Source organism: Athene noctua, chromosome 27 (assembly GCF_965140245.1).
Source record: "Athene noctua chromosome 27, bAthNoc1.hap1.1, whole genome shotgun sequence".
Lineage (NCBI taxonomy): Eukaryota > Metazoa > Chordata > Aves > Strigiformes > Strigidae > Athene > Athene noctua.
The window spans coordinates 3,701,056-3,728,644 of NC_134063.1; the positions used below are offsets into that span (position 1 = coordinate 3,701,056).

The following is a 27,589-nucleotide window of genomic DNA, read 5'->3' on the forward strand; positions in this document are numbered from 1 at the left end:
CCGGCTGCAAGGGTCTGTGCCTGACCCCCTCCCCGCCCCCCGCCACCCCCCAGATAAAAAACCCCCAGACACTGAACAAGAGCACGCGGGTGAGGCTGGTGGGACCCCCGGTACGACACAGCATGCACGGCTTGGGGAGCGAAGGGGCACCAGACATGAGAAGGGGCCATGGGCAATGGCCGGGCCCACGGCAGGGGATGGGTGGGGAGAGATGGGCAGCACCCCCTGCTCTAGGTCATGGGCTGGATCCTGGCAGTGAGCAGCTGCACCCCGAGCTGGCAGCAGCAGCCGAGGGAGCACCTTGGGGAGGGGGGCTGGGTGCTGAGCCCGCTGGCTCCTTTGCCCCTCTCCCCCCTGGGGCTCAGTGGGGGGCTGGGGGGCACCCGACACCCATGGGTGCGAGAGGAGGATGGGGGCAGTAGGACAGGGTGCAGGGGACAACCTGGGTAGCTGCTCTCACTTGTGTCCCACACACCAAAGCTCATGGGGGGCCACAGCCCTGACCCCTCGGGAGGTCCTGCCTCCAGCGCAGCCCCAAAGGCCCCGGGGATGCCTGGCAGGAGACGGGCAGCTGCCCTCTCCAGTTTCCATAGCCAGTATGTCCCTCCTGACTGTGGCTGGCTGGAGAAGGGACATCCAGGTGGGGGGACATGCCCACAGGAATGGGGACAGCGGTGGGACCTGCAGCAACCCCCGAGGGTGCACATGGGAGGAGAAGAAAGAGGAGGAGGAAGCAATGGACTCCCTGGCTCATCTAGGTCCCATCCAGGCTCTTCCCTTCCAGCTGTGCCAGCTCTGCTCCTTCTCCCACCCAAAAACCTACACCCCGAGCCCAAGCCAGTGCTGCCCAGGCAGGGGTGGGAGGGGAAGCCGGGAACTGTCCCCGTGGCAGCAGGGAGCAGAGCCTGGGGACACCGACCCGCGGTCCACAGCGCTGGAGGGTGCAGGATGCAGGTGGATGCGATGGAGGTACCAGCTGGGACCTTCTTTTGGTGTTTGCTTTTGCTGCCGGCTCCCCAGCTGCTTGTTCCAGGCTCTTCTCTCTTCCTCTTTCCTGGGCTGTACGGCCTCCCCACACAGGACGCGCCAGCTCCTGCTCTCCTCCAGACTTCGACTTCGCAAGCCAAAGAAAACGAACCCAGAAGCGCCTTTGGTACAAATCCTGACCCTCTACCCCTTCACCCCCCGTTGCTCCCATGGGGGCTTGGGTGGATGCAAAGACGGGGCCTTGCATTGCCCTGGGACTGCTCCTCCTGATTTTAATGACCTTAGCCCCATTTTGCTTCTTTTTCCCTTTTTTTCTTGCTGACACCTCCTCAGAGCCTGGCCTTGGGTCGCTTATTATTGCTTGTGCAGGAGCATCCCCAGGCACCCGTGTTTGCAGATACCACATCTTAAATCCACCAATGGAAAGCTCTCAAAGCACGGCCATGCCCTGTGGGGTCCGGCTTTGCCGAGGGGCTGGATGAGAACCCCAGCTCGGCACAACCTCCCCTGGCACCCCAGCCCTGCGTTGCCCCGGAAGACTTTTTTCTCTTGGAAATTCATTTAAAAAAAATCGTTGGACCAAAAAAAACCCCAACAACAAGGAAAGAGAAGAACCATAAACAACCACCAGGAAAGTTTTCCAGAGAGTCTCTTAAAAAAATGGGAAAGGGGGGGAAAAAGAGAAGCAGTTTTTTTTCCTAGGCCCAAACACCGCTGACCTCTTGGCTAGAGAAATGCATAGTTGGTAGCAAAAATGTTGGCTACATTGGGAGCCCCTGGAGCCGGGATGGCCCCTGAGCCATTGTGCCCCGAAGGCTCACCGCGGGGCCGGGACAGCTGGGGTCATCGCTCCCCGAAGTCCATGTGGTTCTGACTGTGCTGGCTCACGGTGCCTCCGGCATGTCTCCAGCTGCGTCCCAGCACAGCAAGGTCCCACCGCCAGCGCTGGGATGTCACCAGTGCTCCCACACAACCCCCCCAGCCCTGACCCACCACGGCCATGCCCAGGGCCAGGCAGAAGACAATGGTTCTCCTCTGGGAGAGGCTCAGATCATCTTCATGTTGAACTTCCTGGCTCCTCCTTGGCCGGTGGTGGTGGTGGGACCATCCACCTTGCGGAAGGAGTACTCCACTGAGAAGTTGTTCTTGTGCTGCCCCCGGCCCCGGCTCCAGACGAAGAGGAGGAGGAAGCAGAAGAGCACCACGCCCAGGAAAGTGATGCAGCCCATGGCCGTGGAGACCAGGATGGTCTTGAGGTCCAACGTAAACTTCAAGAAGACTTGTGTGTCGTTGTGGGAGGTGTCGTTGAACTCGCTGAGGTATAAAGTTCGGTTCGCGTAGTGGGAGCTGTCAGCTGGCCGCCCCTTAACCGTCAGGGTGGCAAAGTAGGTGTCGTTACCTCCCGCATTGCTGGCGATGCAGATGTAGGTGCCACTGTCCTGCACCTGGGCAAAGCGGATCTCCAGGGTGCCCCCGGGCAGCACGGTCGCCCGCCCCGTGCTGCGGGTGGTGATCATACGGTGCTGAGGGGACACCCAGGCGATGGAGGGGTCTGGCTCCCCGTCTGCCCGGCAAAGGAAGGACACAGATTGCCCTTCCCGGGCTGTCACGTGCTGCAGCTTCCGATCCTTTATCTTGGGCTTCTGGCAGGTGAAATACTCAAAGAGCACAGAGTCCGGGAAGTCACGTAGGGCATTGCCCTGGATTTCGGGTGGTGAGGAGCACATGGGCTGCTGCCCATCAAAGTTGAGTGTCTTCCGTCGCTGCAGGATCCAGAGGAGGCGGCAGTCACAGGCCAGGGGGTTTCTGTCCACCCGCAGTGTCTCCAGCGTGTTGACGGAGTGGAAGGTGCTCTCCTCCAGGGTGGAGAGAAAGTTGCTGGAGAGGTTGAGCAGCCGGATTTGTCTCAGGCCGGAGAAAGCCTGCGGCTCCACGGACACCAAGAGAGCACCCACAATGTGGAGCTCCTGGAGTCGGATGAGGTCTTTAAAGGAGCCCTTCAGCACAGTGCTAATGGGGTTGTAGGACAGGTTCAGGTACCGGAGGTACACCAGGTTCCTCAAGGCAGCAGCGGGCACGGCTGTGATGTTGGTGTAGGTGATGGAGAGCGAGGTGAGGTTCAAACCCTGGAAGCTGGTGGGGGAGATGTCTTCTAGCAGCGGCCAGTTGTCGATCTCCAATTGCAGGAGGTTGTAGAGTTTCTTGAAGTTTTGGTCCTCCAGCGCAGAGATGCTGAGGTGCCGGAGCCGCAGCACCTCCAGGTTCTGGAGGTAGGAGAGTGACTCAGCTGAGATGGAGGTCAGGTTGCACTTCTCAATGGTCAGCTGCTCCAGGCCGAGCAGCCCCGAGAAGGCCCGTTGGGAGATGTACACCAAGTCGTTATCACCCACCTCCAGGCTCTTCAGGTTTCTCAGGTCCTGGAACATGTAGTCCAGCAGGATGACGAGTTTGTTCTCGCTGATGTCCAGGAGGGTGAGGTTGGTCAACTTGGTGAAGACCCCCGGGGGGATGAGCTTGAGCTGGTTCCCCCGCAGCCGCAAGGTCTGCAGGTTGAACAGGTTGCTGAAGGCACCTGGCTCCACATTGGAGATGATGTTCTCACTGAAATCCAGCTCCTCCAGCAGCGGGTACGGGGAGAGGTCCCCCGGGTTCAGGCAGCGGATGCGGTTCTTGTTGAGCTCCAGGATCTTGGTCTCAGTGGGGATGCCCTCGGGGATGGAGGTGAGCCGCTTGCGGTGACACACCACCGACTTGATCTGCGGGGCGCACTCGCAGCGGGCAGGGCAGGCTGCCACCTGCGGCGGGCTCAGGAGGACCAGCTGGAGGACCAGGACCGGGAGCCAACATTTCATTGTGTAGAGCATGGTCTTACGGGCTCACTACCATTCTCCCATGCGCCTGGAAGTGAGAGAGATGCAGAGTCAGTGACCAGCCTGGCGGAGGCCAACAAAGTCCTACCCAGTCCCAGATCACCTGTCTGGGCTGAGATGGGAAAACGCTCCCCAAACCATGGCCACAGTGCTGATGAAGTCCCAGCCCCACCCAGGAAACCCTTTGGCCCCCCTTCTCAGCCCCTCATGCGTGACCCAGTGACCATGCCCTGTGCAAACCTGGGCTAAACAAGCCTCACCACCTGCACACGCCGTGAGGAGAGCAGGGAGACTGAGGCAGGGGAGAGATTTGCGAGAGGAGACACGGCTGCAGACTCACAGCTCAGCCTCTGCCCCGCGGCTGGCTCACACCCACTCTGTGCCACCAACAGTGCATGTACAGGCACACGGGACCGCGAGCACCCAGGATAACGGGAGACACAGACCCCTCAGGGCAGTGTAGGAGCAAAGAGACACAGGCAGAGGCCTTGCAAACTCATGACACAGGTGGGATGCCACATCCCCTCTGCTCCCTGTGTGGCTATTGTGAGGTCTCACCCAGCAGCACAAATTCTTCCCAGGTCCTGGGCTCGGTGAGGTCCCACAGGACGGGGGATGTTTGGCACCGGCACGTAGGGACTGGTCCTCCCATTCCTGTCCCCAGTGTCACCCTCTCAGAGTGGAGATTAAGGCAGCTGCAGGCACCATCTTCGCAGATGAGGGATTAACACTGACCTCGTGCGGCGCGGTGCCCCAGCCACCCTCCTTCCCAGGGATTAGCACTTCCCTGCCGTTTTCTCTTCTCGCCGCTTCCCCTTCCCTGCTCCCTGCCCCCTTCTGTGCCCCAAATCTGCTGGGCTGCCACCGCACCTGGAAACGCACCTCCCAGCACCAGTGCAAATTCCTCAGCCCCCTTTCCATAATGAAGCACTGTCATTAACCTAATTAAGTGGCAGAGCTGCTCAGTTGGGGTGCTGCAGAGTGTTTCTGGGCCCGGCGAGGGAATGCAGGCAATCTGGGGGGTACTGAGAGCACAGCCACCCCTCCAGCCACCCCTGTGGAGGTGAAGCGAGTGGGGCAGGTCTCAGCTCTGCGCTGAGGGTGAAAGGCCCATAGAGAAAATATCCCAAATGAACCAACCTGAAGTGCTTCACCATCTCCTGGGGTTGGGTCCTCTCCCCAGGTCCCCAGAGCAGAGTGGGGGTGAGAGCCTGGGCAGGGCATCACCGCCAGCGCTGCAGCAGGATGCCCACCAAAGCAATGTGGGGGCCCCAACCTGGTCTGCTGCCTCCACGGGGAGATGCTCACCATTCCCAGCAGCCCGCTCCTTCTCCTCTTCCTCCTCCTCCTCTTCCACCTCTGACTTCACTTCCTCGCTGCCAGGATTTATTTGCTTTGTGCTTTTCCAGGTATCTCCTGGCCGCTGCACCTCACGAGCAGGAGGCACAAGCATCCCTCTCCCCATCTGCTCTCTATCGACAGCATTTATCTGCCATGCCGATGGCTTGAAGGGGCAGAGGGGCACCCACCCGTCCAGCGTGTGGGACCACGTCCCATTGCCCCCAGCACTGGGACAAACCAGTGCACAGTACCCGAGGGGCAGCCAGGCTGGCTCCAGCTCTTCTGCCCAAGCCATGGCTCTGGGGAGCGCCGGACCTTGTTTCAGGGGTTTTTTGCCCCCCCCCCCCGCCCTCCCCCGCCCTGCTCCCTCTGTCCCTCTGGGCATGTCAGGGACCCCAAATACGTCCGTCAGAGCCCAGCAGGATGGGGGGAAAGGGGACGGGAGGATGCAACATCTGTGACTGCTCAAGCCCACTGCAGTGCCCCCGCATGTCCTCATTGCCCAAAAGCCTCTGAAAAGGCCAAACTTAAGGAGGCTGGTGCTTGGTTTAGGGGGTGATGGAGGGAGAGAGGACGAGCTGCTGCTCGTCACCAGGAGAGATGGTGGGAGCTGCCAGGGCAGGCTCGCAGTGGGGAGAGGACGAGCCACCACGTCCATTCACATCCCCCATCCCTGCCCCTTTGCTAAGGGGCTCCATGGAGGATAGAGCACCCGGGGCCACGGGACAGTGGGGCAGGACATGGGGGTCACCATTCCGGGGTTCTGAGCCTCTTACCAAGTTGCTGCCCTCCACTCAAACCTGCCAGCCCCTCTCCTCCCAAAATCCCTTCTTCTGCAGCATCGCAGCCCCCAGCTGTGCCCTGTGCCCTGAGCCCACCCCGGCTGGCCCCGTCCCTCCTGCAGCAGTCGCGCCCCAGCCCCAGGGAGGCTCGGTGGGACACACCAGAAGGAGCCTGAAGGTTTTGCCGTGCTCCTGTTCCCTGTCACCCCTTTCCCCATCCTTCGCACTCTCGGAGCACTTGGCTCACAGCAGCCCTGCCCTGGGGTTGGCACCAGCGGGATGAGCGATGGGGACCCCAGACCTCCCCGGAGAGGTGACACTGATGGAGCGGGGACAGCAGGAGCTGTCCCATCCCCAGGACCGCCTGGCAAAGGACACCAATGGCTGTGTCACCCTCCCTCCTGTCCCCCAAGGGCTGGCAACATGTGAGAACAGTGTCAGGGGGCTGAGAGGGCTCCTGACCCCTCTCTCTATGCTCACATTGGGGGGTAGGATACAATCTCCATGGATAATTTCCTGCTCTGATCCTATTATCCAAGCTGAGCAATTCTCTGGCAATAAACCCATTGCTCGGTGCAATTTAAGAGCCGCAGGAGATTATATTTCACAGGCTTTTTTTTTTTTTCTTGGTGCGTATCTTAATTTTGCCACATTTCCCTTTTTCCTCCAGCAAATCAAACCGAGAGGAAAGCGTTATCATTTTTCACAGAGCTGCAGGGAGGGGATTAACAGCCGGGTGGGATGCAGCATGGGCTTTCTTTGCTGGAGGCAGCAGGGTAGGACTGGAGACCCCACTGCTGCCTCCACCACGTCCCAGCCCCTTCCCTCCCTCCTCGCCAGCCACACAGCCCCTCTCTCCAGCACTGCTCAGGCTTCACCCGTTGCACCCGACTGCCCCATTTCCCGACCCCTCCATGTCCAGCAACCAGAGGTTCCCAAACGCCACCGGGGCACAGGAGCAGGGATGTGGCTGGGGCTGCTTGGCAGCCTCTGCCTTCAAGGAGGCTGCTCACAGCTGTGCCAAGAACCATCTTGCGATCGGCTCTGCCTGGCTGGCAGCCTCGGGAACCCGAGCCGGCTCTAGGGTGAGGGGGGGACAGCATCCCTTGGTCCCCCCCGGTTCAGAAGGCTCCACTCCTGCTCTGCCACAGGGTTGGACAGGAAGGATGCACCCAGGCACAACCTGCAGGAAAAAAACCCTCCCAATTTATTGTGACACTTATTTTATTTAGTGTCTCTATGCTAAATAAATACACCCAGGCCCTGCTGCCAGGCTAATGGTTTCCCACGCTTGGCCGTATCCTGTGCTCACTGTTGCTTCCCCCTCCAGGGGCTGGGGGGAAGAATCTGGCCCCTTCCCTTCCCCTGCCCACGGCCGCTGTGCGGGAGACAGCCCGCGAGCACGCCGGCCTTCCGCCACGTTCATTATGAATGAGCCCGGGGTAACCGTACTCCACTTTTGGTTACTACTTTGGCCACCTGATCCTCTAAGCAAAGGTATGAACCCACTGGCGTTGTTTTACCCGGCAGCCGGGGAGCGGGAGCTGCAGCCCTGGGCTCTCCTTCCAGCTCCACAGCCGGAGCAGAGCATCAGCTGCCCCTGCTGCCCCACAGCCCCCACCCATGGGTGCCCTGGAGGAGCCAGGCACAGCCCCAACACCCTCAGAAAACCCCATGGAGGGAGAATTAGTGGATGCTGGATGAGCTCTCCCAGCAGACCCAGGTAGATAGGAGCTCTGGAGCAAGGTGCTGAGGTGGCCAAGGCTGGCCCTGCCCCTGTGAGTCTCTGCTGGCTCCAGGACATCCCGCAGAAGCTGCCCCAGCTGTGGAGACCCCGGGTCCCCCGCAGTGACAACCGGGGCCCCACGGTCCCCATCTGGCCTGGGCAGAGCTGAGCCAAGCTGAGCAGCGTCATTTATTAATAGCTCATTACTCCGATAGCGCAGCATTCTCCGGGGCTCGCCGGTCCCCAAGGAGTGAGGCCAATTAAGACTCTAGTTGAAGGCCTAGATAGAGGCCCTTCTTTGCATTTAATTTATTTTTAAAAATAACACGCCTGCTGCATGCAGGGTTGGGGAACAGAGCCAAGAAAGCATGAAGCAGAGGGGCTGCAGCATGCTGGGGGGAAGCAGAGCAGAGCACCTTTTGCCACTTCTGAGCCCCCAGGAGCAGCCCCCTCCTTTCCTCCCTCCCCACCAGGACAAGTGGCACCGAGCCCGTTTTGTCCCAACCGATGGCAGCACGGTGCTTCCCGGCAGGCAGAGCTCAGAGCTCAGAGGAACCAGCGCTCTCCGACCACCCGGCTCTTGGATGCTCAGCCACCAGCCATCTCTGCTTGCTCCCTTGCACCACCACATCTGAGAGAAAAGGAGGTGGCAAAGTCTTTTCCACCGTCTTCAAATGGCTCCTGCTTCAGTGGCACATGCTCGGCAGTCAGTTCCTCTGAGAGCAATTGCTCTTCAGCTGCCATTTCTCCTTTTTTTCTGAATAAAGACCCAAAAATAAGCCAAGGTTGACATTTCTAGGTTCCCCCGTTTTGACATCCCGCAAGTGCAAATACTTCAGTCAAAGCAACGTCTTGTTTTATTCTTCCATTGACTTGCAGGATGCAAAATGGTCCTGCTGAGACCTTCGAGAACCCCACACTGCTGCTCGAGACCATCCTTGTTACCCCTCCTTCATGGGCTCTGCCTGGGGAGGCCAGGAGCACCCAGGGGAGGTTACATGCTCAGGATACAGGATGCTGCTTCATCTTTCCAGGAGATGTGGAGGACCCTAGGGGAGGGTGGAGACAGCCAGGTAGGGAGGGAGCAAACAGGGCAGAAAGTGATGCTGGAAGCCCCATGCATTTTGGAAAGGGTCATCCTTAAAACACTGATGGAGGGATGGATAATATCAGCACCCTGACACACAGGAGACAGGGAGGTGGCAGTGCCAGCGACTCGTGCCAGTGCCAGCATGTCCCAAACTCAGCACGAGGCAGGAGAGGGCTCCTACAAACACCACCAGCAGCCAAACACTGCTGGAAACACCCCGAGTGATGCTCGTTCACTGCTGCCTGCCTGAGAGCCGTCAGCCAGCCCTGCTCTGGCAGCGAAGTGTCCCAGCTGCCTGCCCACGGCCGCCCTCGTTCCCTGGCTGCTCTCCCCAGCCTGCACCAGGCTCCGTGCCAGCGGCTCTGCAGAGAAGGCAGCGCCAACCACGGCTCTGCCGTGCAGACGGCGGCACCTCCGCGCTCGCCGGGGGCCGTGCCAGCATCCTCACGGACACCATTGCCTTGCTCAGTCCCTGTGCTGGGACTTGGGCTGGATTTGGGAGGCGGACGGAGCGGCCAAGCATCACCTGCCAAAGCGGAGCGGTATTTCCCCCTGGCTCACTTAGAGCTTGACAGGATTGCTTAAGCTGGACTCTCCCCCAGCATGAGCTCTGTGTGCTCCCCAGTCCCGGGGTATCAACTAGATGAGATCTCGATGACCAGGAATGGGAATTCGGCTGCATCAGGCAGGCTCAATAGCTCGTCTGGGACTCGGACCACCCGGAGCTGCTGGCATGGGCAGATGCCCACAGCTCCCACAGGCGGGTGCCAGACTAAGCTCTGGCCCCAAGCTCTACCCCTGGGCTGGGAGCCCTGGCCCAGGTTTCAAAGCAAACCTGGAGCCAGAGCCACCGTGGGACAAAGCTCTTCAAGACCAAAAAGGAGCCCAGCTCCCCAGTCATGTGCCAAAGCCTGTAGAGACGTCTGCTCCTTCCTCCCTGCCAGAAAACCCCAAGCCCTCAATTACACCTTGCAACAACTAGCCAAAATGAAGTGCCCCCCTCCCCCCTCTCTTCTAGGTTTTAGGCTGCAAAGGGAGAAAACCAGGGTCCTGGGGAAGTCTGCTTTGTGCTCAGCTCTTGCTGGTGACACCGCTGATATCAACTTGCAGCACCCACAGGCTGATGTGGGCCCCGGGGGGACTTTTAGGCATTTTTCAGAGCTGACAGAGTAAAGTTCCATGCATGAATGCGAAGTCAGGGATTTGAACCACTGTTTTGCAGCTGCTGCTGCGGGTGGCTTTGCTCACAGCAGAGCAGGGATATTTTCTGGGGGCAGTGAAATGAGGACCGAAGGTGACCTGTGCTGCTCAGCATCTCCAGGGTTTCTCGTGCCACCACCCAAAAATAAATCTATGGCTCCTGCAGCTTTATTTTATCCACTGCCTCGAGTCTGAAAAAACAGTGGGTTTGTGGCCACACTCAACTTGGAAAAGCCCCAGAAAAGACTGGGTGGCACTGGGAGGATGGGGGCGATGGGGAGGAGCTGAAGGGGCATCCCTAGGACCTTCCCTGGCTCCAGAGGTGACACCAGCAGATTCCTCCCTCTGCTTAGGGCAGCAGAAACAGCCTATTTTATGCTGGGGAGTGGAGGAGATTCAACCAGAGCTGAGGCATAAACAAAGAGGCAGAAAACTCAGAGGGTCAGAAGAGGCCAGTGATATCCCTGTGCCTCACTCCAATGAGGCTCTAGTGATCAGCCAATTAGCAAACCAAGCATGAGAATAATCCAGCAGAAACAGGGAGAGGGACGAGAGCTGGGGGTAAGAAGTAAGAAAAACAATCACCAGACCTAATGGAGAATTATCTATCAGAGACTTATTCTTAATCCCATCAGAGTCTGACTGGGAAACAAATTCTCCCGTCTCTGCCACTCACGGCACACCCAGAGCATGTTTTTCTGGGTCAGTTTATTCCCCAGCAAAGCCGGGCTGGGGCAGGGAGGAGGGCTGAGCTGGAGGAGCAGAGGGGAGAAGCGAGCAGCTGGGTGGGCAGTGGGGCCATCCTGGCGGCAGGAGGGCACCCGGCAGGCTCCCTATGGTGGATGCCCACCACCACGGTGGCTCGTGCCTGTAGGATCTGGCAAATGACCCAAGGCCGGGGCTGCCCGGGGCACTGAGCAGCCAAGTGACTGCGCCCAACAGCCATGGCAGAGCCCAGTAGCAGGGCTGGGACCCACAGCCACAGTGCTCCCAATAGTCACCCCTGTGTCCCTCTTGAGGCTGCTCAAACAAAAGCAGATTCTTCCTGATGACTTGAAGGAATGAGGAGAGAAAGCGTGAAAGGAGAGATGTCTGTGTGAGGAGACAAGCTCCTGCGAGGTCACTGCAGAAAGCGTCCTGAAGCATGACTTAAAGCGACTGCTTGAAAAACATGAAAACCTCATATAGAAGGGAGTGATTTTGGCGAGTGGCAGCTGCTGCATCTCATGCGTCTCCTCCTGCTCAACAGCCCCAGGCCTCGTGGCCAGCCGAGATGATGCTGGAGCACCAAGAGTGCGTGAGCTTTCAGCAGAGGGAGGATTTACCCTTTCTATCCAGAAAAAGCCATGACTGATGTCTTCATGGAGCCATCTTCCCACCCTGTGATCCCATCCCGAGTCCTAGCCGAGTCCTCAACAGCTGCGACCACAGGACTCTCCACTTTCCTCCCACGTGGAAACTCCCAGCCCTCGCAATTGCTGTGAAAACCCAGAAACAAGGATTCCCTAATGAGCTAAGATGCCAAGGAGACAATTTGAAAGAAGCCACTGCTTATTTTTAGAGACAACCTTATGATTCTTGAGCACGTGGCCCAGGCAATACTGTGCAGGCAGCCACAGATTGGCCGCAATCTGCTTTTCTTCTTGATAGACATCATGTCTGAATCTCTATCTCCACAAGATGCTCCCAGGAGAGAAGACATTTAGATATGATCACAACGTACAACATTTCTAAAAGGTCACTGCATGTACTAGGGAACGAGGTGCAGAAGCCACTCAGCAGCAGCAGGGGCTTTGGGGAGGTATTTAATATTCCACAAGCATCTTTATTTATCTACCAAGGTGAATAACTCCTCTAAAACAAGGGAAGGAGGAGCAGGACAAGTGGGTGCTATACTCTTATTTCGACCCAAGCAGTTGGACTGAACCCACCAGCCAGATCTGAATCTTGACTGCTACTGGGAAATGTTGGCTGAGAGCAAACTTGACCCAGATCTCAACAACTTCAGGCAGGACCACATGGGAACTAAGGCTGAGCTTGAATTTAACTGCGCTCAAAAACGCCTTGTTTTCAGTGAGCTGTTCCACTAGTGCCCATCAGAAACACTTGAGTTGAACTTGGCTTTAGGCAGTGGCTGTGGTCCCTGGACAGGCACCAGGGGGTGTTTTTTTGGCAATTTCCAGCAAGTTTCTGCTGCTCGGTGAGAGCTTTTAATTTGCAGAAGCCTGTTAATATCACAGGCAAGATGATGAGGGTCTGGAAGGCAAATGCAGGCTGACAGCACACATCCCCGGGACTTCCCCCTGATGTTTTGCCATCATGGTCGGTCACCAGGACACCCCATGGTGTCCTTGTCCCTGAGCACCCACTCAGCTGGGGGAGGACCCAGCAATGAGCTCAGAGGCATCCCGGGTCTAGGAGACTCCCCCTGTAAAACCACCTTCCCCTTCTCCCATCGAAGGGCAGGATACAGCCCAGGGGGTCTGGGCTTTGCAAAGCTCCTCAACTGAACTAAAGCTCCCATTCTGAACCAGCCCAGGGCCCAAGGTTTGCCTGTACTCAGGTTTCTTCCCAGCCCAGCACTGGGAGCAGGGATGGGGAACCTGAGCCCCTGGGAAACATCCTCCTGGCATCTGTCGGTTTTAAAGCCCACGCCACAATGCTGCTGAGAGATTTATAAAACAGAAGCCCATACCAGCCCCAGCCAGCACAGACGTGACAGTCAGGCACACACATATCCTGGCTACGAGCAGAGCCTCTCAGAAAACAGGGCTCTGCTCCTGGCAAGGGCTGCTGCCCCCACGGAGACACAAATAAAGATCATTAAATGAGAGAGGGGAATTTGGTCCTTCTGCAGCTGCTTCCCCCTCCTGCCTCCCGGGGCGTGTGGTCGCTTTATGAGCTCATCGCTTACCTTCTGCACCAAGGCTGCTGAAACACAGCCTGGGAGCAACACCCTGGGAGCAAAACCTCGGTGGAGGAGAGCACCAAAGCCAGTGTTGCCACGCTTGGCTGGAGCCACGTGAAGGGGACAGAGGGAGCTTGCTGGAGCCCAGCCAAGCAGGACGTCCCCAGGCAGAGCGCGGGCTGCGCTCGGGCCGGTGGTGGGGACCTGCCACGCTGTCTCCCCACACTGGGAACACCCATGTCCTGCAGACACATCACCCAAAGGGGCTCCCAAGCAGCAGGGAGAATGTGCCGCCTCGCCACATGAAGCGCCTTTGCTCCTCAAACCCAGGCGGCTCCCTAATAAATGAAGGAGCAGGATGATTAATAATCATAACAGAAAAGCATACGCTGTAATTAGCCACCTTTCAGAAAGCTGATTGATGATGCTGCCCGGGGGCATGTGGAGTGCTCGGGCTGGCACACGTGCAGCCCTCTCTGCTGGCCCCAGCCCGGGTCCACCCAGCAGCACCCGGCAGAGCCCACCCCACCCCGCTGGCTTCACAGCACCCTGAGTGCCAGCTGCTTCCCCACAGGCTTTGCCCCAGCAATGACCTCGTTTGTCCACCTGGTCCAATGAGCCAGCCCTTGTTAGGTTAAGTCATTCATTAAGCTCAGCATCTTGGTGATGCTGGCCTGAGTCCCTTGTAGGGCTGGCACATAAATCACACTGTGATCAACGCCGCTAGTTGCCAGTGCTGGAACTTTGATGGCAAAGTCTACTCTTAATCCCTTACCTGGACCGTGGTGGGCACCTATGAGCCCAGTTGCCAGCAGCACCGCGATGCCAGGTGCTGTACAAAATGAAGTCAAGGCAGTCCCGGCCACCTCCCTGAGTATCCTGGATAAAACAACAGCTGTTTCCAGGCTTGACTCTCAGAAAGGATCTCGTTCCTAAGGGCTCAGCCCCATGGGGTTCCTTCAGCCCTGGCAGGGGGTGCAGGGGTGCCCAGCGTGCCAGCAAGGCCAGCTTCCCTCCAGAGAGGAAGCCCCGAGCCCTGGGGCTGTCTGCAGCCAAGCCCACGAGCACCGCACCTCGGGAGGGCGACGCATTATTTGGGAGGCTTTAATTCAACTGAACCGCTTGTCTCGTGGGCAGGATGAACAGACTGACAGGCCAGACCGACAGACTGCTCCAACGATGGGGTGGGAGAGGCAGCCATGGGTGGAAAACAACCTGGTCCCAGCAGGACTGCTCAGCTCTCTGCAGGAAAACAAGCTCGGAGCTCTGCAAGCAAGTCTCTGCGAGTGCAGAGGGGTGAGAAGTGCAGATATGGAGCCCCCAATCCGCTGGAAACCCTGCTCAGAGCAGGAATCCCAGGCAAGGGGATTGTGAAACAACAGCCTTCCCTCCAATCCTGGGCTGAATGCATTTTTTAAGACCTGTCTACAGCTGCTGCATTGGAAATTTTATTGCCATCGCAATTATGATCATGGGAGCAGAGAGCAAAGAAAGCAAAATGCCATTACAGGGTGAAATAGTGCTTGATGTTGCAAACTGTACCTCGTCCTGGCAGGCGAGAGCGAGAGCAAACCCCCGCTGTAACAAGCCCCCGCGAGGAGAGGGGGACCAGGGACTCATCCCAGCCCTGCCTGAGCCCTGCGGAGAGCAGATCCCTCCCAGCCTCGCTGCTCACATTCCGGAGCCTCGGGGGGGTCCAGCTGCACCACCCCCACATCTCCTCCAGGCTGAAGACTGCAGCGAGTGGTGACATTTGGAGCAAGACACGCTGGCGTCAGTCCCCAGATCTACAGCTTCGGGGCATCAGCTGTGGCTGTGGGACCAGGAGAGCATCTCTTTTCCCATATGCAGCCCCAAAGAGGTTCCCAAAAGTCAGAAGCCTCTATGGCAGGAGGGGAAGAGGATGCTTAATTCCCTGTCTGGCCTCTCAACAGCAGAGCCCCTCTCCCAGGACAGAGCTGGTGGACTCCCAAATCCCACAAAACCCCTCCAAACCCCAAACCTCTTCAAACTGATGCTGACACACACATCCCAGTGTGGCCAAGGCTGGGGTTCCTGCTGCTGTCTGCCAGCAACCTCAGAGTCAGTACCAGCCCCTGAGCTTCACGTCATGTCCCTACTTGAGTTACTCCTTGCTCATTTTGGGGTCATGGCAACAGGCGAGAGATTTCTCAGCTGTTACGTGGGGTAAACCCCCAGCTCGATGGTACCAAGTGCTCCACGCTGTAAAAGGAGGGTGGGGATGAGGAGGGAGGTAATGCCACCAAGCAGGGATGGCCATGAGCTAAAAATGAGCTGGATTTCAAGTATCCCAGTGCTTAAACCCCATGAGGTGATAATGCTGACCCCCCCCTCACACCGTTGGAGCCTGGGGAGCGCTCACCGTTCTGCAGGTCTGGGGCTGCGCTGACATCTGGGTCTGTTGTGGCATCTGAGACCAGGGATGTTTAAATGGCAAAGTGTCCGGCACAGCCAGCCTCAGCTCCTCTGGACAAAACAGTACAAGGAGACGACTAAATCACCTTTCCACAGTGGACAGCACAGAAATTCCAAACAAATACCCCCGAAGCTGAAGGACATGGCACACAGGTACCTCCCAGAAAGGGGAAGCACCCTTAGTGTTGCTCCAGCCCAATGTGTGACCTGACCATTGCAGCTTGCCTAGTGGGTGGCCATGGCCAGCTCTCCAGGAGTCCTCTCATTTGGGGAGATCTGACCCAAACTTGGAAGAAGTGCCACTGGCCAGACCCCTGTCCCATGTCCTTCCTCTGGGCACTTTGCTGGGTGGAGAGACACACTCCCAGCCCTGACGGCTGGTTCAGGAGATGCAGGACACCAACCTGCAAGCAAATGGTTTGCTGCGGTTTTGGTAAAGCATGTTGAGATTTTGAGCTCTCTGGATCAATAGGGAATTTAAATAGTTCCTATTTCAGGGGAAATCCAGCTCTCCCTCATTAACAGACCACAGATGGTCCCAGACTCAGGTCCAGCGCAGAGATGTTGCTGTTACAGCTCAGCAGCTGCTCTGACCTCTGCCCGAGACCCTGCTCGGGCCCCGACTCATCTCTGCCCCCTGCTCCTGCCCGGCTGAGCTGCCCAGGGCTGTCCAAGGGCAGCAGCAGTGGCTGGGGGGGTAATTTCTGCTGAGAGAAGCTTGGGGAGCCTTAGCCAAAGGAGCTTTCCCTCGCAGGGATCTGTTGGAGAAACTGCGGAGAAACCAGGACCCAGCTCTGCAGCAGCAGCCCGAGCTGGTGGCACAGGGCTCGCACCCCTTAGTGCTCAGGGAGGACATTCCCGGTGACAAAGGGGAGCCAAGAGGCAACCCCAGGAGGGTGGGTGTCCCCTGCAGCCTCCCAGAGTGCTCCTGTGCGCCCTGGCCAGGTGCTGGTTATGGGAGGGCAAAACCTCACTTTTGGGGTCCCTGGAGAACTGACAGCATGCAGCACTCCAGAAAAGCTAAGATTCCTCCAGGAAAGCATCACTCCCCCAAAGCAAAAGACAGAGGGATTCCCCTAAAATCCACCAGCTCAGGGTCAGCCATGCAGGCACTGGGCAGGGGGGTCCACTTCCCCGGCACCCCTGAGCTGGGGGTCACACGCAGCTCCAGGGGGGTGCAAGGCAGCAGGACTTCAACCGGTGACTGATGATCCCAGCTCAATCCCTGCCCCAGAAGACCTTCCTCTTGTCTGCTCTGCCTGAGGGACCTGGACTTCTCCCTGAGGGGGGGTGGGGTGAGGAAGCACCCACATTTCCAGCTGCCAGGTCACAGTATCATCAGTGACACACTCAGCCCTTCACCCCATCCTCCCCCACGCTCCCGTTTTGCTGTCGGCGGTGGGGACGCACACGCAGACAATTCAACTCGTGCCCTGGCAGAGATGGCACGCCAACAGAGAGCAGCTAGCAAAGAAGGAGCGGCTCTAAAATATCTCCCCAATCCCCCCAATTCTCTCCAGCAATCGCAGCAAGGTGGTGGAGCCAGGGGATGCACCAACCCCTCCAGGCTGGCCCAAGGCTGTGGCAGAGCTGGGACAACTGGGACAGGGAGTGCTGCGGGGCTGGCAGCAGGACAGGGAAAGCCCAGCACAGATCCCAGCACGACGGCAGCTCCTCACCGGGGACCCTGCAGCCACGGGTGGCTGATGCACGCAGGTGGGGGCAAGTCATACAGACCCAACACTTAAACTAAAGGTGAGAGCAACCCAACCCAAGCCCTGCTATGGTGAAACAACCCATAAACACCTCAGCCTGCCCTCAGCACCTGCGCGGGGAAGTTTGCAGCACCACCAGCAATACGATGCGGTGCAACTCAGCAGGATTTTGTCTAGAGAGTCAAACCAGCGCATGTGCTTCGAGGGATTACAGGCTCCGCGGGGTCGATGCACAAATATCTGTTTCAGTTACGTGCTGCTGGCAGCTGCAGAGCAGGTGAGGCTCCTCTAATGCCCAAGTAATGTGATAATTGGGAGGGCAGCAGATTTGTTTGGCGCTGCAGCGACGTGAGTGGGACCTCGTGTGCTCCAGCACCTCCACGCGTTTTGGCAGGGGTGGGGGATGACGGTGGCAGACGATGCTCGGAGGCATTGGCATCCAAGAGTTAAGTACGACGGCAACAGAGCAGATCAGCTTGCCTGAAGGCCAGGCCCTGGCTACCGGGTAAAACAAAATTTAAAACAAATTCCAGCAAGCCAGACATGCCCATATATTTATTGCAAACCTGCTGAAACCAAATGGCAGTAAAACAAAATCTGCTCAACTCCCTGCGCTTACCAATCCCTTTCCTGCTTTCCCTGAAGGCAGCAAAGCACAGAGTGACTTTGTCTCTGGACCTGCCTGCGCAGTGTGAATGCAGTGTTTAAGCTTGCGTTAGAGACTGCTTGGGCCTGGCTTATCAAACACCCACACATGTTATGTGAGCCCGTCGTTCCCAGCCCTCTGAACGATGAGGGTCTCAGCTGATGGTCTTGGCACTTGGTTTTGGCAGCTCCTGCGTCACTTAGCAACCTCTGTTTCAGGTTACTTCAGGTTTTTTGTCTGCAAATGCATTTTAATCCCAGTGAAATGGGACCCACCAGCAAGTGAGTGACGTGGCCTAAAAGCTCCATTCCCACACACCGCCAGCGGTGGCACAACTCCCTGGCCCTCTCTGGGTTCATACCACCAGAGCACTTGCCCATGTCTAGCCCTTGTGCCTTGTATTTTAAGGTACGTATACTTAAAACCTGTATTTTAACTCTTTTCCTGAGCGATTTGATGGAGGAGCAGAGGGAAGAGTCTATTCTCCCCAGGTGCTGCACAGGACCTGGCTCTGCATCAAGGAGGCTCTGGTGAAAGTTCTGCACATGGGAGCCTCTTGAAGAAGAAATTCAGCAGCAAAGCCAAAAGCCAAACAGGACTGGGGGGTCCTGTGAAGTCAGCAGACACACTTGTATCTCTTGAGGACCAGACCAGGATGCTGGAGTCAAGCTCTTCATGGGGAGGAGCATCCCTTGGGACACACACCCCAACTCTCCCAGCTGGAGCCCGCAGACACATGTGGCAGCAAATCATCCCAGACCATGAGGGACCAGCAGCCCACCCAAACCCATGTGAGACCTGGACCCCAGGAGCTTCTCAGCACCCCCAGGCTGCAGGACACTCGGTGGTGCCCAGGGTCTGGCCAGCCAGCATTGCCCCACTTCAGTGTCTGGGAGAGTGCAGGACAGAGCAGTAAGACAGAGACTTTTGCTCATTAGTGTAATTAACATCAGACTTCCCAACCATCTGGGTTTCCATTTGACCTTTAGTTATTGAAATATGAATGAGAAAAATGATGCATTATCATGGAGAGGGTGTCACAGGCCATTCATTTGAAATCCTCAATGAAATCCTGTCTCTTAGTGACATGCTCCCCAAGAGCATCTTTCTACAAAAATAAATGAGAAAATTTGGAAAATCATCAGGGAAGGAGGAAAAATTCAGTTTCACCCATCCACAGCAGCAGCCCAGCAGGGACAAAGCATCTCCCAGCTTCTGGGGGAGGAACAGCCAGAAACAACCCCAGGGAGAGAAATGGAGAGGTAGAGCTGTTAAAAAATTAAACAGAGGAAAAAAGACCCATGGGAAAGTGGGAAATCACTGAAATGAAGACAGATGAGCTGGACCCCAGTGTCATGGTATGGAGCCAGCATCGATAGGTCCCCAGTCCAACACTGAGTGGTCCCTGCCCTGGGGATGACTCTGCCCATGTCCTGGTGTGAACCATAACTCGGGGACCAGCCACAGCCGTGACCCATCAAGAACCTCAGGGCAAATTAATGGGAAAAAAACCTGGCAGCCGTGACAGGAGTGTGTCCAGTGATGAATGAGACTGATCACAACCCCATTTGCCACTGCAACAGCAAACAACTTGGGCCTGAACTTCCAGAGGTTGCCAGATGTTGGTGCAGGGCTGAGCAAGGCAGGGGAAAGGCAGCGGTGCCAAGCCCCACTGGGACACTCCCCGAGTGCTTTTCCACATTTTTTTGCTTGACCCTGAAAGCAAGAAGAGAAACTGCTCTCTGAACTGATGATGAAAGGGTCCAGCCTCCAAAATAACCGCTGGACCGACATGGCAGAGCTGGGAGGGATGTCCGGCACCACCAGCTGCGCTCCCCCGGGAGCAGACCAAAGGCTCCAGCTCTGTGTCAGCCCTGGGCATGAGAACTTACAAAGGCAGGATTATTTTTTTTTTCCCTATCCATTTGTCACACTTAGTTAATACTCCTGTTTATAGAAAAAGGTTACAGTTTAGGTCTCATTTATGTCACTTCATCTTTGGTTTGCAATTTCAGGGTCCTGCTTATTTTCCATCCTCAATTAGCGTTCAATTACAGGGGCCCTGCTCCACCCCACCTTATTGCTGTGATGGAAAGGAGAAGAGACAGAGGTCCTGGCCATGCGACCTCGCCTGGGTCTCCAGTGAGGAGATGCCCTGTAGAAAGCTGACCTGAGAGCAGCCTTTTTCCTCTGGCAGAACAAAGGGAACCAGATGGACTTTCCTTCAAATGAGATTTAAATGGAAAAATACAAAATAGCTCATTCCAGCAATATTGAAGAGTTGGTGCCCAGCTGTCCCGAGCACGGGGAAGGTCAGACCAGGTGACCCTCTGGAAAAAGAGGCCAGAAGCACCAACCACCCTCAGGGTTTGCTCCTCTCGCTGCACTGCTGTGAGACGGAGTCCAAGACGGCAGCCAGGGCATGGCTCTGGGCACAGAGCTCAACACCTCCTGCTCCCTAAAGGGGAAACAAAACCACTTGCCTAATTTGAGGTATTATAGCATCCATAAACCAGAGTCATTGCGGGCTCGGCTGATGTTGTTTGGATGGGATGCTCAGCCAGAGCCACTTTAGTTACCCTGCTCTGCGCTGCAGGATGGTGCTCTGCAAACCTCTGACCCGTGAGGAGCATCGTGAAGACTGCTCACGAGGCCTTCTGAGGATGGAAAGTGCCTTCCCGAGCCCGCCTGGGCCCTACTCTGTCCATCCCTGCAGATAGCATGCCACCATATCCTCTGACCTTGGTTATTTACAGCCAACCTGGTTGCCCACCGGCTCCGTGTTGCAGCCAAAGCTCCTCGTGTTGCAGGGCCAGATGCGCTGGCCCCACAGTGGGCAGCCCATCAACACCCCTCTAAATTATTTCAGCCTGCAAATGCACCCTCTTATCCACCTGGACTGAAAGAAGCATCCAAATGGAGCAGGAAAAGCAACCTGGCCTTGGAGGGACTTTTCTGGAGATGCTGAAGATACGAGATGAGCTGGAGGTCAGGCACATCCACAGCCACAATGTCCCCATGCTCCCAGCAATGAAGCCAGCGGGGACTTTGCCACCTCTGTGGTGATGAGTTCCTCAGCCCAGGGCAGGACCAGGACCACCCCCACCACCCGGGCTCACCCCAGGTCCCACACAACCTCCTCGAGTCTGCTGGAAGCATCAGGGTCCTGCAACATGACAGGGGCAGCGCTTGGACTCAGATGTGCCCAGGGCAGCGAGAGGGAAAGAGGGACAATATTTGTTTCAAACGTTTTTTTCTATTCTCTTCCTATTAAATATTTTCCTTCTTCCTTTCCAAGAACCTCTTTTATTTCTCCCCATCTCCCTCTAGCAACAGTATCTGGGAGAAACAATGAATTTTTAATAGGAGGGGGCGGTGGGAAGAGTGAGACCCTAAGGCAAAATGATCTATTAAAATAATCCCCATCATCACATAACCACATTTTAGGGAGAGGGAACCACGCAAGGGACCACGCAGCAATCAGGCGGGGACCGATGGGTGTGAACATCATCTCACGCTCAGGGTCGCAGCCCCCCCTTCTCTCCTAACCCGGCGGCAGGACAGATGCTGCGCACGAGCAAGTTGTGGCCAGGGTGAAACCAGCTCAGAGGGGCTTTCCTGGCCATGCCACAAGCACCCGGCCATGGCCGAGGTGGGTCTGAGCATGCAATACCCCAAGCAAGCTGTTGCACAGCCAAAGGGAACCCTCCAGATCTCCTGCCTGCAGCACGGTGGGTTGTCTCTCTGCAGCATCTCACAAGCGAGCTGGTCCCTTCGCCTGGTCCCCACATCCCCCCCAGATCCTCTCTGGGCTCTGCAGGGACAGGGCTCACCCTCACGAGGCCGAGGATGCCCAGCTCACCTCCCGCGGTGCCTGGCCCTGCCTCCCCATCACACGGCTGAACCTAAATATAGTCCCTGGTTCTCTTTTCTTGTAGACACAACGGGTGCTGCGGGTGAAAGTCCTTTCCCATGAACTCATTGTTGCTTAATAAAGCACAAACCCTCGGAGACCTTGATGCTGGGATCTGTCATTTTAATTCTCAGTGACACTTGTTCCTCTCCACTACGGTATGTGGCCGCTGCTATTTTGGCTGGCACATCGGGAGCTGAACAAGAAGCTCTGGCACTCCAGGTCTGAGCTGTTAAGAGCTGGGACGCAGCTTTAAAAAACGAACCTATATGACGGATGGGGCTGCAAACTGCAGCGAAGCTCATGGTGGCATGAAAAATACAGGGGGAGGAAGGCAGGAAAGCATGTAAAGAGCTGGGCTGAGCCAGACAGCACAGGAGGGAAGAGGGCACGTGCCAGGGCAGTGGCCAGCTTTGTTGCTTGGGACAGGGCTGCTCAGAGAGATGGACACTGCCTCTGCTCCCCAGCCTGGTACCCGAGATCCCAGAGACTGGGTGCCCGCAGGGATGACATGGCAGCCTGGAGACCATAGCCCAGATCCTTTGCGATTAGTTTTTTGTTTGTTTTTTTTTTTTTTTAAAAAACCCCACATCCACAGGGAAGCCCTTTCTCACAGATTGCCCAAATTATCTACCCAAGTCCCTGCTATTTGACCGTGCTGGGGTGAGTTTGCTTCTGTCCTCAGTTTGCCCGTTTCCCATGAAGAACAGGTAAGGGCAGTCCCTGCTCAGGGCCCAGGAGGACTTTGCTCTCCAATGACAAGTACCATTTCCCCCCTCTGCCATCTAAACCAGCCCTGGCCCCGCGTCCTGCCCTTCCTTAGCCCCCACCTCCACGGGCATGGGGCACCCTGGGCCAGCACTGGGGTCCGGCTAGAGCCCCAGAGCATCACAACTTAAAGAAAAGTGGTCAAAAGAAGGAGAAATCAGTACATGCTGTTGCCGATGGCTGACCAGTGCCTGCTGCCAGTGGCTGAGCAATGCTGTGGTCCAGCCCCCCTCGCTCCCTCATCCCCACAGCCAACCCTCGTGGAAGCATTTCCTTCATCTTCCAAGGTAAACCTGACATAAACTTCAAAAACATCCTCCCAGAAAAGTCAACCAATAACACTTGAAGCCCAATCAATTTCCCTACCGCTGCCAGCAAGCCAGAGCAGCCCTTGGCATCTTTTCCAAACCTCTCGTGGGTTTTATTGCTTTCCTTCATCGCCTCTAAAATCTCTGCTCTGAACATTTCTGCCCTCGCCTGTTCGTTTTGGTGTTTTTCCAGGACTCACAAAGTGGCCCTTTGGGCTCTGGCAGCACCTTCCACCCCCATGCTTCAGCCCCTGCTTGGGGACAGGAGAGATGCTGCACGATGCTCCCTCTGCCCTCCTCAGACAACTCAGTCATCGCTTTACAGCTGCAGACACAAACAGGCAGCAGGATTTTCGCTGTCTGAGAGACCACGTGAACCTACAAAGCCAGGCCTCTGGGCTACGTCCATTTACAAACAGGGAAACTGAGGCACTGGCTGTTTTATAGCCACCTGGTGATTCAGCACAGCAGGGGACAAGCTCAAGGACGGCCTCACTCAGCCCCTGGGTCCTTTAGCTCCGAGATGTCAGATCTGGTGCTGCTGGCGACAGGCGACCCACCCGGGCTGCCCACGGCACAGCGAGCTGGCGGCACGGGAATTACTGCTGCCCACACAAAACGCACCCATCCACATGCTTTACGTTCCCAATGGTATTTCCAGGGCTACAGCAACAGCTCGCTCCCGTCCCGGGGATGTGAACGCAGCAGCGACGTGGCTCATATCTGTTGGAGCAGCCCAGCTCCTCTGCTCCTTCTGCCTTATGCCGCTTCGGTTCCCTGCGCCGCTAAACAGAGAGGGGCCACCCACTCCCCAGCGGGGTTCTCAGGGGTGAAACAACGGCAAGCCAACAACCAGAAGTTGAAAAAGATTGATTTCAACAACATCAATTTAAAGCCTTTAAATGCCAAGCGCAAATACAGCCAGGCACTCTTGTCCATCTGTACCATCCGGCTTCAAACCCGATGTTTAATTTGGGCCCGTGCTGTTGCTCGGAGGGAAAGCGCAGTGATGCTGCGCCTTGGAGCAAGGGATGCGTTATCTTGTGGTGCAGGATTAACACAGTTAATAAAAGCAGACATTCCTGAGCTCAAAACACTAAAAAAAAAAAGAACAGGAAAAAAAGCCCCCAGCCCTGCTATCTTCAGTGTGGGATCAGCACAAGTGTGTCCCCCGGGAAGGGCTGAGCCTGGCAGCAGCGGGAGGCGGTGCAGGATCCGGCTGTGCCTGGGACGTGTCCTGGCTCTGCCACCGCAGAGGGTCCCTTGCTCAGCCTGGCCCAGCTGCTTCAGTCTGGGCATCGATGCCAAGGGGCAGCTCAGAAGGGCAGCCCAAGAGGGGTGAAACGCAGCCCAGCCCCTGTTTCTCTGGTCCTCCAGCTCCCTTCTCCCAGCAGGGCAGGATAAATGCAAAATCTGCTGATTTTTAAGCCAAAAACCCCAACTCTCTCATGAAGCTGCTTTGCCTCCTGCTCCCCCGTGCCGGTGGGAGCACGGTTGCTCCCTGCTCTCAGGGAGCTTCTCCGGCTGTTTTGCAGACTGGGAATTGCCATGTTAGAGAGCATCTTCCCCCGAGCTTAGCTCAGCCCAGGACCAAGGGCTTTGGCAAAGGCTGCAGATGTCCAAGTGGGATTTTTGCAACCTCTGAAATCCATGAGAAATGTTGAGAGGGATGAGAAGCCACCTCTCCCAGCTGCTCTGGCCAAAACTCACCCAGCATTGCCAGTCCTCCAGCAGCAAGAGGCAGCAACCCTGCTCCCTCCCCTCTGCCTTAACGGGTGCCACAGAAACGCCAATGATAAATACATTAGCTCAAATTAAACCAGATCAATCACAGGCTGTGAAACTGGCAGCTCCCCAACACATCTTGAATTATTCTCCTGCTTAAAGGACATGCACCACGTTTCCTGCTGTGCCCCGGCGTGCAGGCAGCAGGGACCTTATCCCACCTCCATCCTGCAGCATAAGGGATAATGAAGCAGTGGCGAAGGGAAGAGCTTTGGGGTGCAAAGCCCCTAGGCCCCCCACTTTACCAAGGGGTTATTGCGGGGTTCACCACCTGCATTTCTGCATTTTTAAGGCCAGCAACAGAATCTGGTCCTGGGTTTAAAGACACAGATGAACATATCGCACTGAGCAGCTGCTGGGCAACTGCTGTTTCAGGTTGGGTTTGTTTTTAATTCCTTGTGATGCGATCGAGAGAGGTGTTTATAGGAACTCTCCCTCTCTAGATGTGGCTTTTCTCATGGTGTCTCCCCCACAGCGGGGCTGTGCCTGGGTAACCCAGCGCCCGCCGGGGTGGTCTGCTCCAGGGTGGCCGGGCTCCTGCCTGCGGGCAGCGCATCCCCAACCAGGGCGAGAGCCGGCAGCACCACACTGGCAGCCGAGGCTAAACCACAAAACGAAGCAGCAAGTGGGAGCTCTGAAAGGTGCAGGCTAGTCCTCACCAGGCCATCGAGCATCCCCAGCCCCATCCCAGCCCTGGGGTCCAGCCTTTCTGGCTGGCGTAGCCAACGCTCGGGCTTGCACGCTGGGTGCTGCCAGGCTGCGGATCCACACACCGAGCTGCTCCTGATCTATTTTGCAGGCTCTCTGCTCGCTTCTGTTATCCCCTCTCCTTCTGTTTGCTCTTTTCTCTTTCCCAAAACCTCATCTCAGGGCAAGGCTGGGCACGAATTTAAAGAGCAGCTGCTCTGCAATCGCTCCCTTGCGCGAACACTGTGGGAATTAGAGCACCTTTTGTCAGGTTTTAGCTCAATCCGCTTTGCAAGTGGATTAAGAAACTGGCACAAAAGTACTCTGGATCTGGAGTAGGAAGAGGCAGGCTGCTATTCCAGAACAGCGATAGGAGCCGCGTATGCTGCGATTGCTGCCTGCTCCATTTCTCCGAGAAACACAACCCCGGTAACATTTGCATTTAAACCAAGCCTGGGATTTTTGACAGGAGAATCCGTCTAGCCCTAAAATCCAGGATGCTGAGAGAAAGAGGCAGGCAGGGCCCTGGGGTGGCGAGGAGCGTGAACCTGCAGGACTGGGGGGAAAGCAGGAGCCGTAGGTGATGGGGGAAGACCCTTCCTGACGCCTGGAGATGTTCAGACCCCTCGGGTCTGCCAGGGAAAGGCTACGCGGGGCTGCGAGCAGCGGCCCCAGCCCTGACAGCGGGGAGACTGCAGGTACCCGACCCTCCGGAGCACCGGGGCCGAGCGGAGGAGGATGGAGCCGGGCAGGTTCAGGCTGGACCTCCCGGTGCCGCTTTGAGGCCATTTAAACCCCCGGTGGCAGCCCGGCACGGGGAGGGGCGGCCGGGGGGGGGGGGGCTACACACCGGCCCTGCTCGCCACCGCCGGGCCCCCGGCCGGGGCTGAGCCCCGCACGCCGGGCTGCGGAGGGGCCTCGCAGCCCCGGGGCGGTGGGCACCGGCCGGGCAGACCCCGGGGGCAGGTGGAGGAGGGTGGCCCCAGGGCCGGCGGGGGCTCCGCGGCCGCCCCCCCTCCCCGCTCCCACGTGTGCGCCCCGCCGGGCTCTGCCTCCCCCGGCCCGGCCGCGCTCGCCGACCCCCCCGGCCCGTTCCCCGGGACCCCGCACTCACCGCTCGGCTCCGGCTCCCCGCCTGCCCATGGCGCGGCGGCGGCGGCGCGGGCAGAGCCGCAGCCCCGGGGGCGGCGGCGGCTCCGGTCGGACCCCGGCCCGGCCCCGGCGGCTCCTGCAGCCGGTGCCCGCCGCGCCTGGCCGTGCGGCGGCGGAGCGGGCGTGGGAGCCGCCCCCCGCGCCCCCCGCCGCCCCGGGAGCGCGGGGGAGGGACGGGGACGGGGACGATGCGCGGCCCCGGGCTGCGCTGCTGGGCGGGGGAAGGGGCAGAGCCCGCGGGGAAATGCGGAGAAGGGCGCTGGGGGGGGTCCCGCCGCCCCGTTTTGACGGGCCCAAAGGGGAGGGGTCTGCCCGGACCGCCTGGGTGCCCCCCAACCCCGGGTCCCCGACCCTACGCCAGCGCGGCCGGACGCCCCCCCACCCGACCTCCCCGACCCTGCCGGGGGTCCCCCCAGCCCTACAGCAGCCTGCTTAGATCCTCCCCACCCCCCCGTGTCACCCTGCCTGTCCTGGGACGGGGTCCCGGTGCCCACCTCACCGCGAGCTCCTCTCTCCGCACCCCATGGAGGTGATGATGGACCAACGCGATCATTTCCCCCCACCCAAGAGGGAAACTGGGACAACAGGGCACAAACAGCCCCGTAACACCAGGAATGAGCGCACCCCCAGGCCAGCCTGGGCTCCTGTGTCCGTGCCCCCGCCGCGAGCTCCACCGTCCCTTGCAGCGGTGCCAAGTTCACGGGCAGCCACAGCAGGGCCGGGAGGATGCCAAGGTCATGGGGCGATAACGCGGTGATCCCCACCAGCACCCACATCCCACATGGAGACAATGCTCACCAGTAGCCATCCCTCCTCGGAGCTCTCTTCTTGCCCCTCTCTGCTCCTGCTAAAGCTTCCCACAAATGGGGATGATTTGGTTAATGAGGCTTTGAGGATGAGAGGCCAATTCCCTCCTGGGGGCTGACTTCCTTCCAGGGCAGAATTGTTGCTCTCTTCTGTTCGTCACTGCTCGGTCCAGGCTGGCGTTACCTTTGCTGGTCACAGGGCTTAGGGGACGTGGGCTGCTGAAGCAGAGTGTTCTGTGCCCTTGATCTGTTGCGTGACAGCCGACAAGCATCACCTGAGTGATTCAGTTACATTTTCTGCATCTGACAGCGGTTTTCAAGCGGGGGTTGGCAGCGTGTCCTCCATTTTACAGATGGGGAAACTGAGGGAAGAAATCAGGGGTAAAGAGCAGGGCACAGCACTGACCCCCAGGCTGATTTCATGCCCTGGGCTCCCCTATTAGATGTTCTTGACTGAACTGGCTCTATT

The 27,589-nt window shown here is 57.6% G+C and overlaps 1 protein-coding gene across 5 annotated transcripts; it reads right to left on the reverse strand.

Annotated features, from left to right (window-relative positions):
- Positions 1-67: 67 nt before the first annotated feature.
- LINGO3 (leucine rich repeat and Ig domain containing 3) lies at positions 68-27,575 on the reverse strand. 5 transcript variants are annotated; one of them, XM_074927995.1, is made up of 3 exons: positions 27,113-27,575; positions 15,288-15,391; positions 68-3,885 (listed from the first exon to the last, which is right to left on the reverse strand). In XM_074927995.1, the coding sequence occupies exon 3, from the start codon at positions 3,849-3,851 to the stop codon at positions 2,034-2,036; it is 1,818 nt and encodes a 605-aa protein (XP_074784096.1). In that variant the 5' UTR covers positions 3,852-3,885; positions 15,288-15,391; positions 27,113-27,575; the 3' UTR covers positions 68-2,033. The 5 variants fall into 5 exon arrangements, with proteins under 5 accessions (XP_074784096.1, XP_074784095.1, XP_074784099.1 ...); XM_074927994.1 differs by lacking the exon at positions 27,113-27,575 and adding an exon at positions 26,277-26,416; XM_074927998.1 differs by lacking the exon at positions 15,288-15,391.
- Between the last annotated feature and the right edge of the window lie 14 nt (positions 27,576-27,589).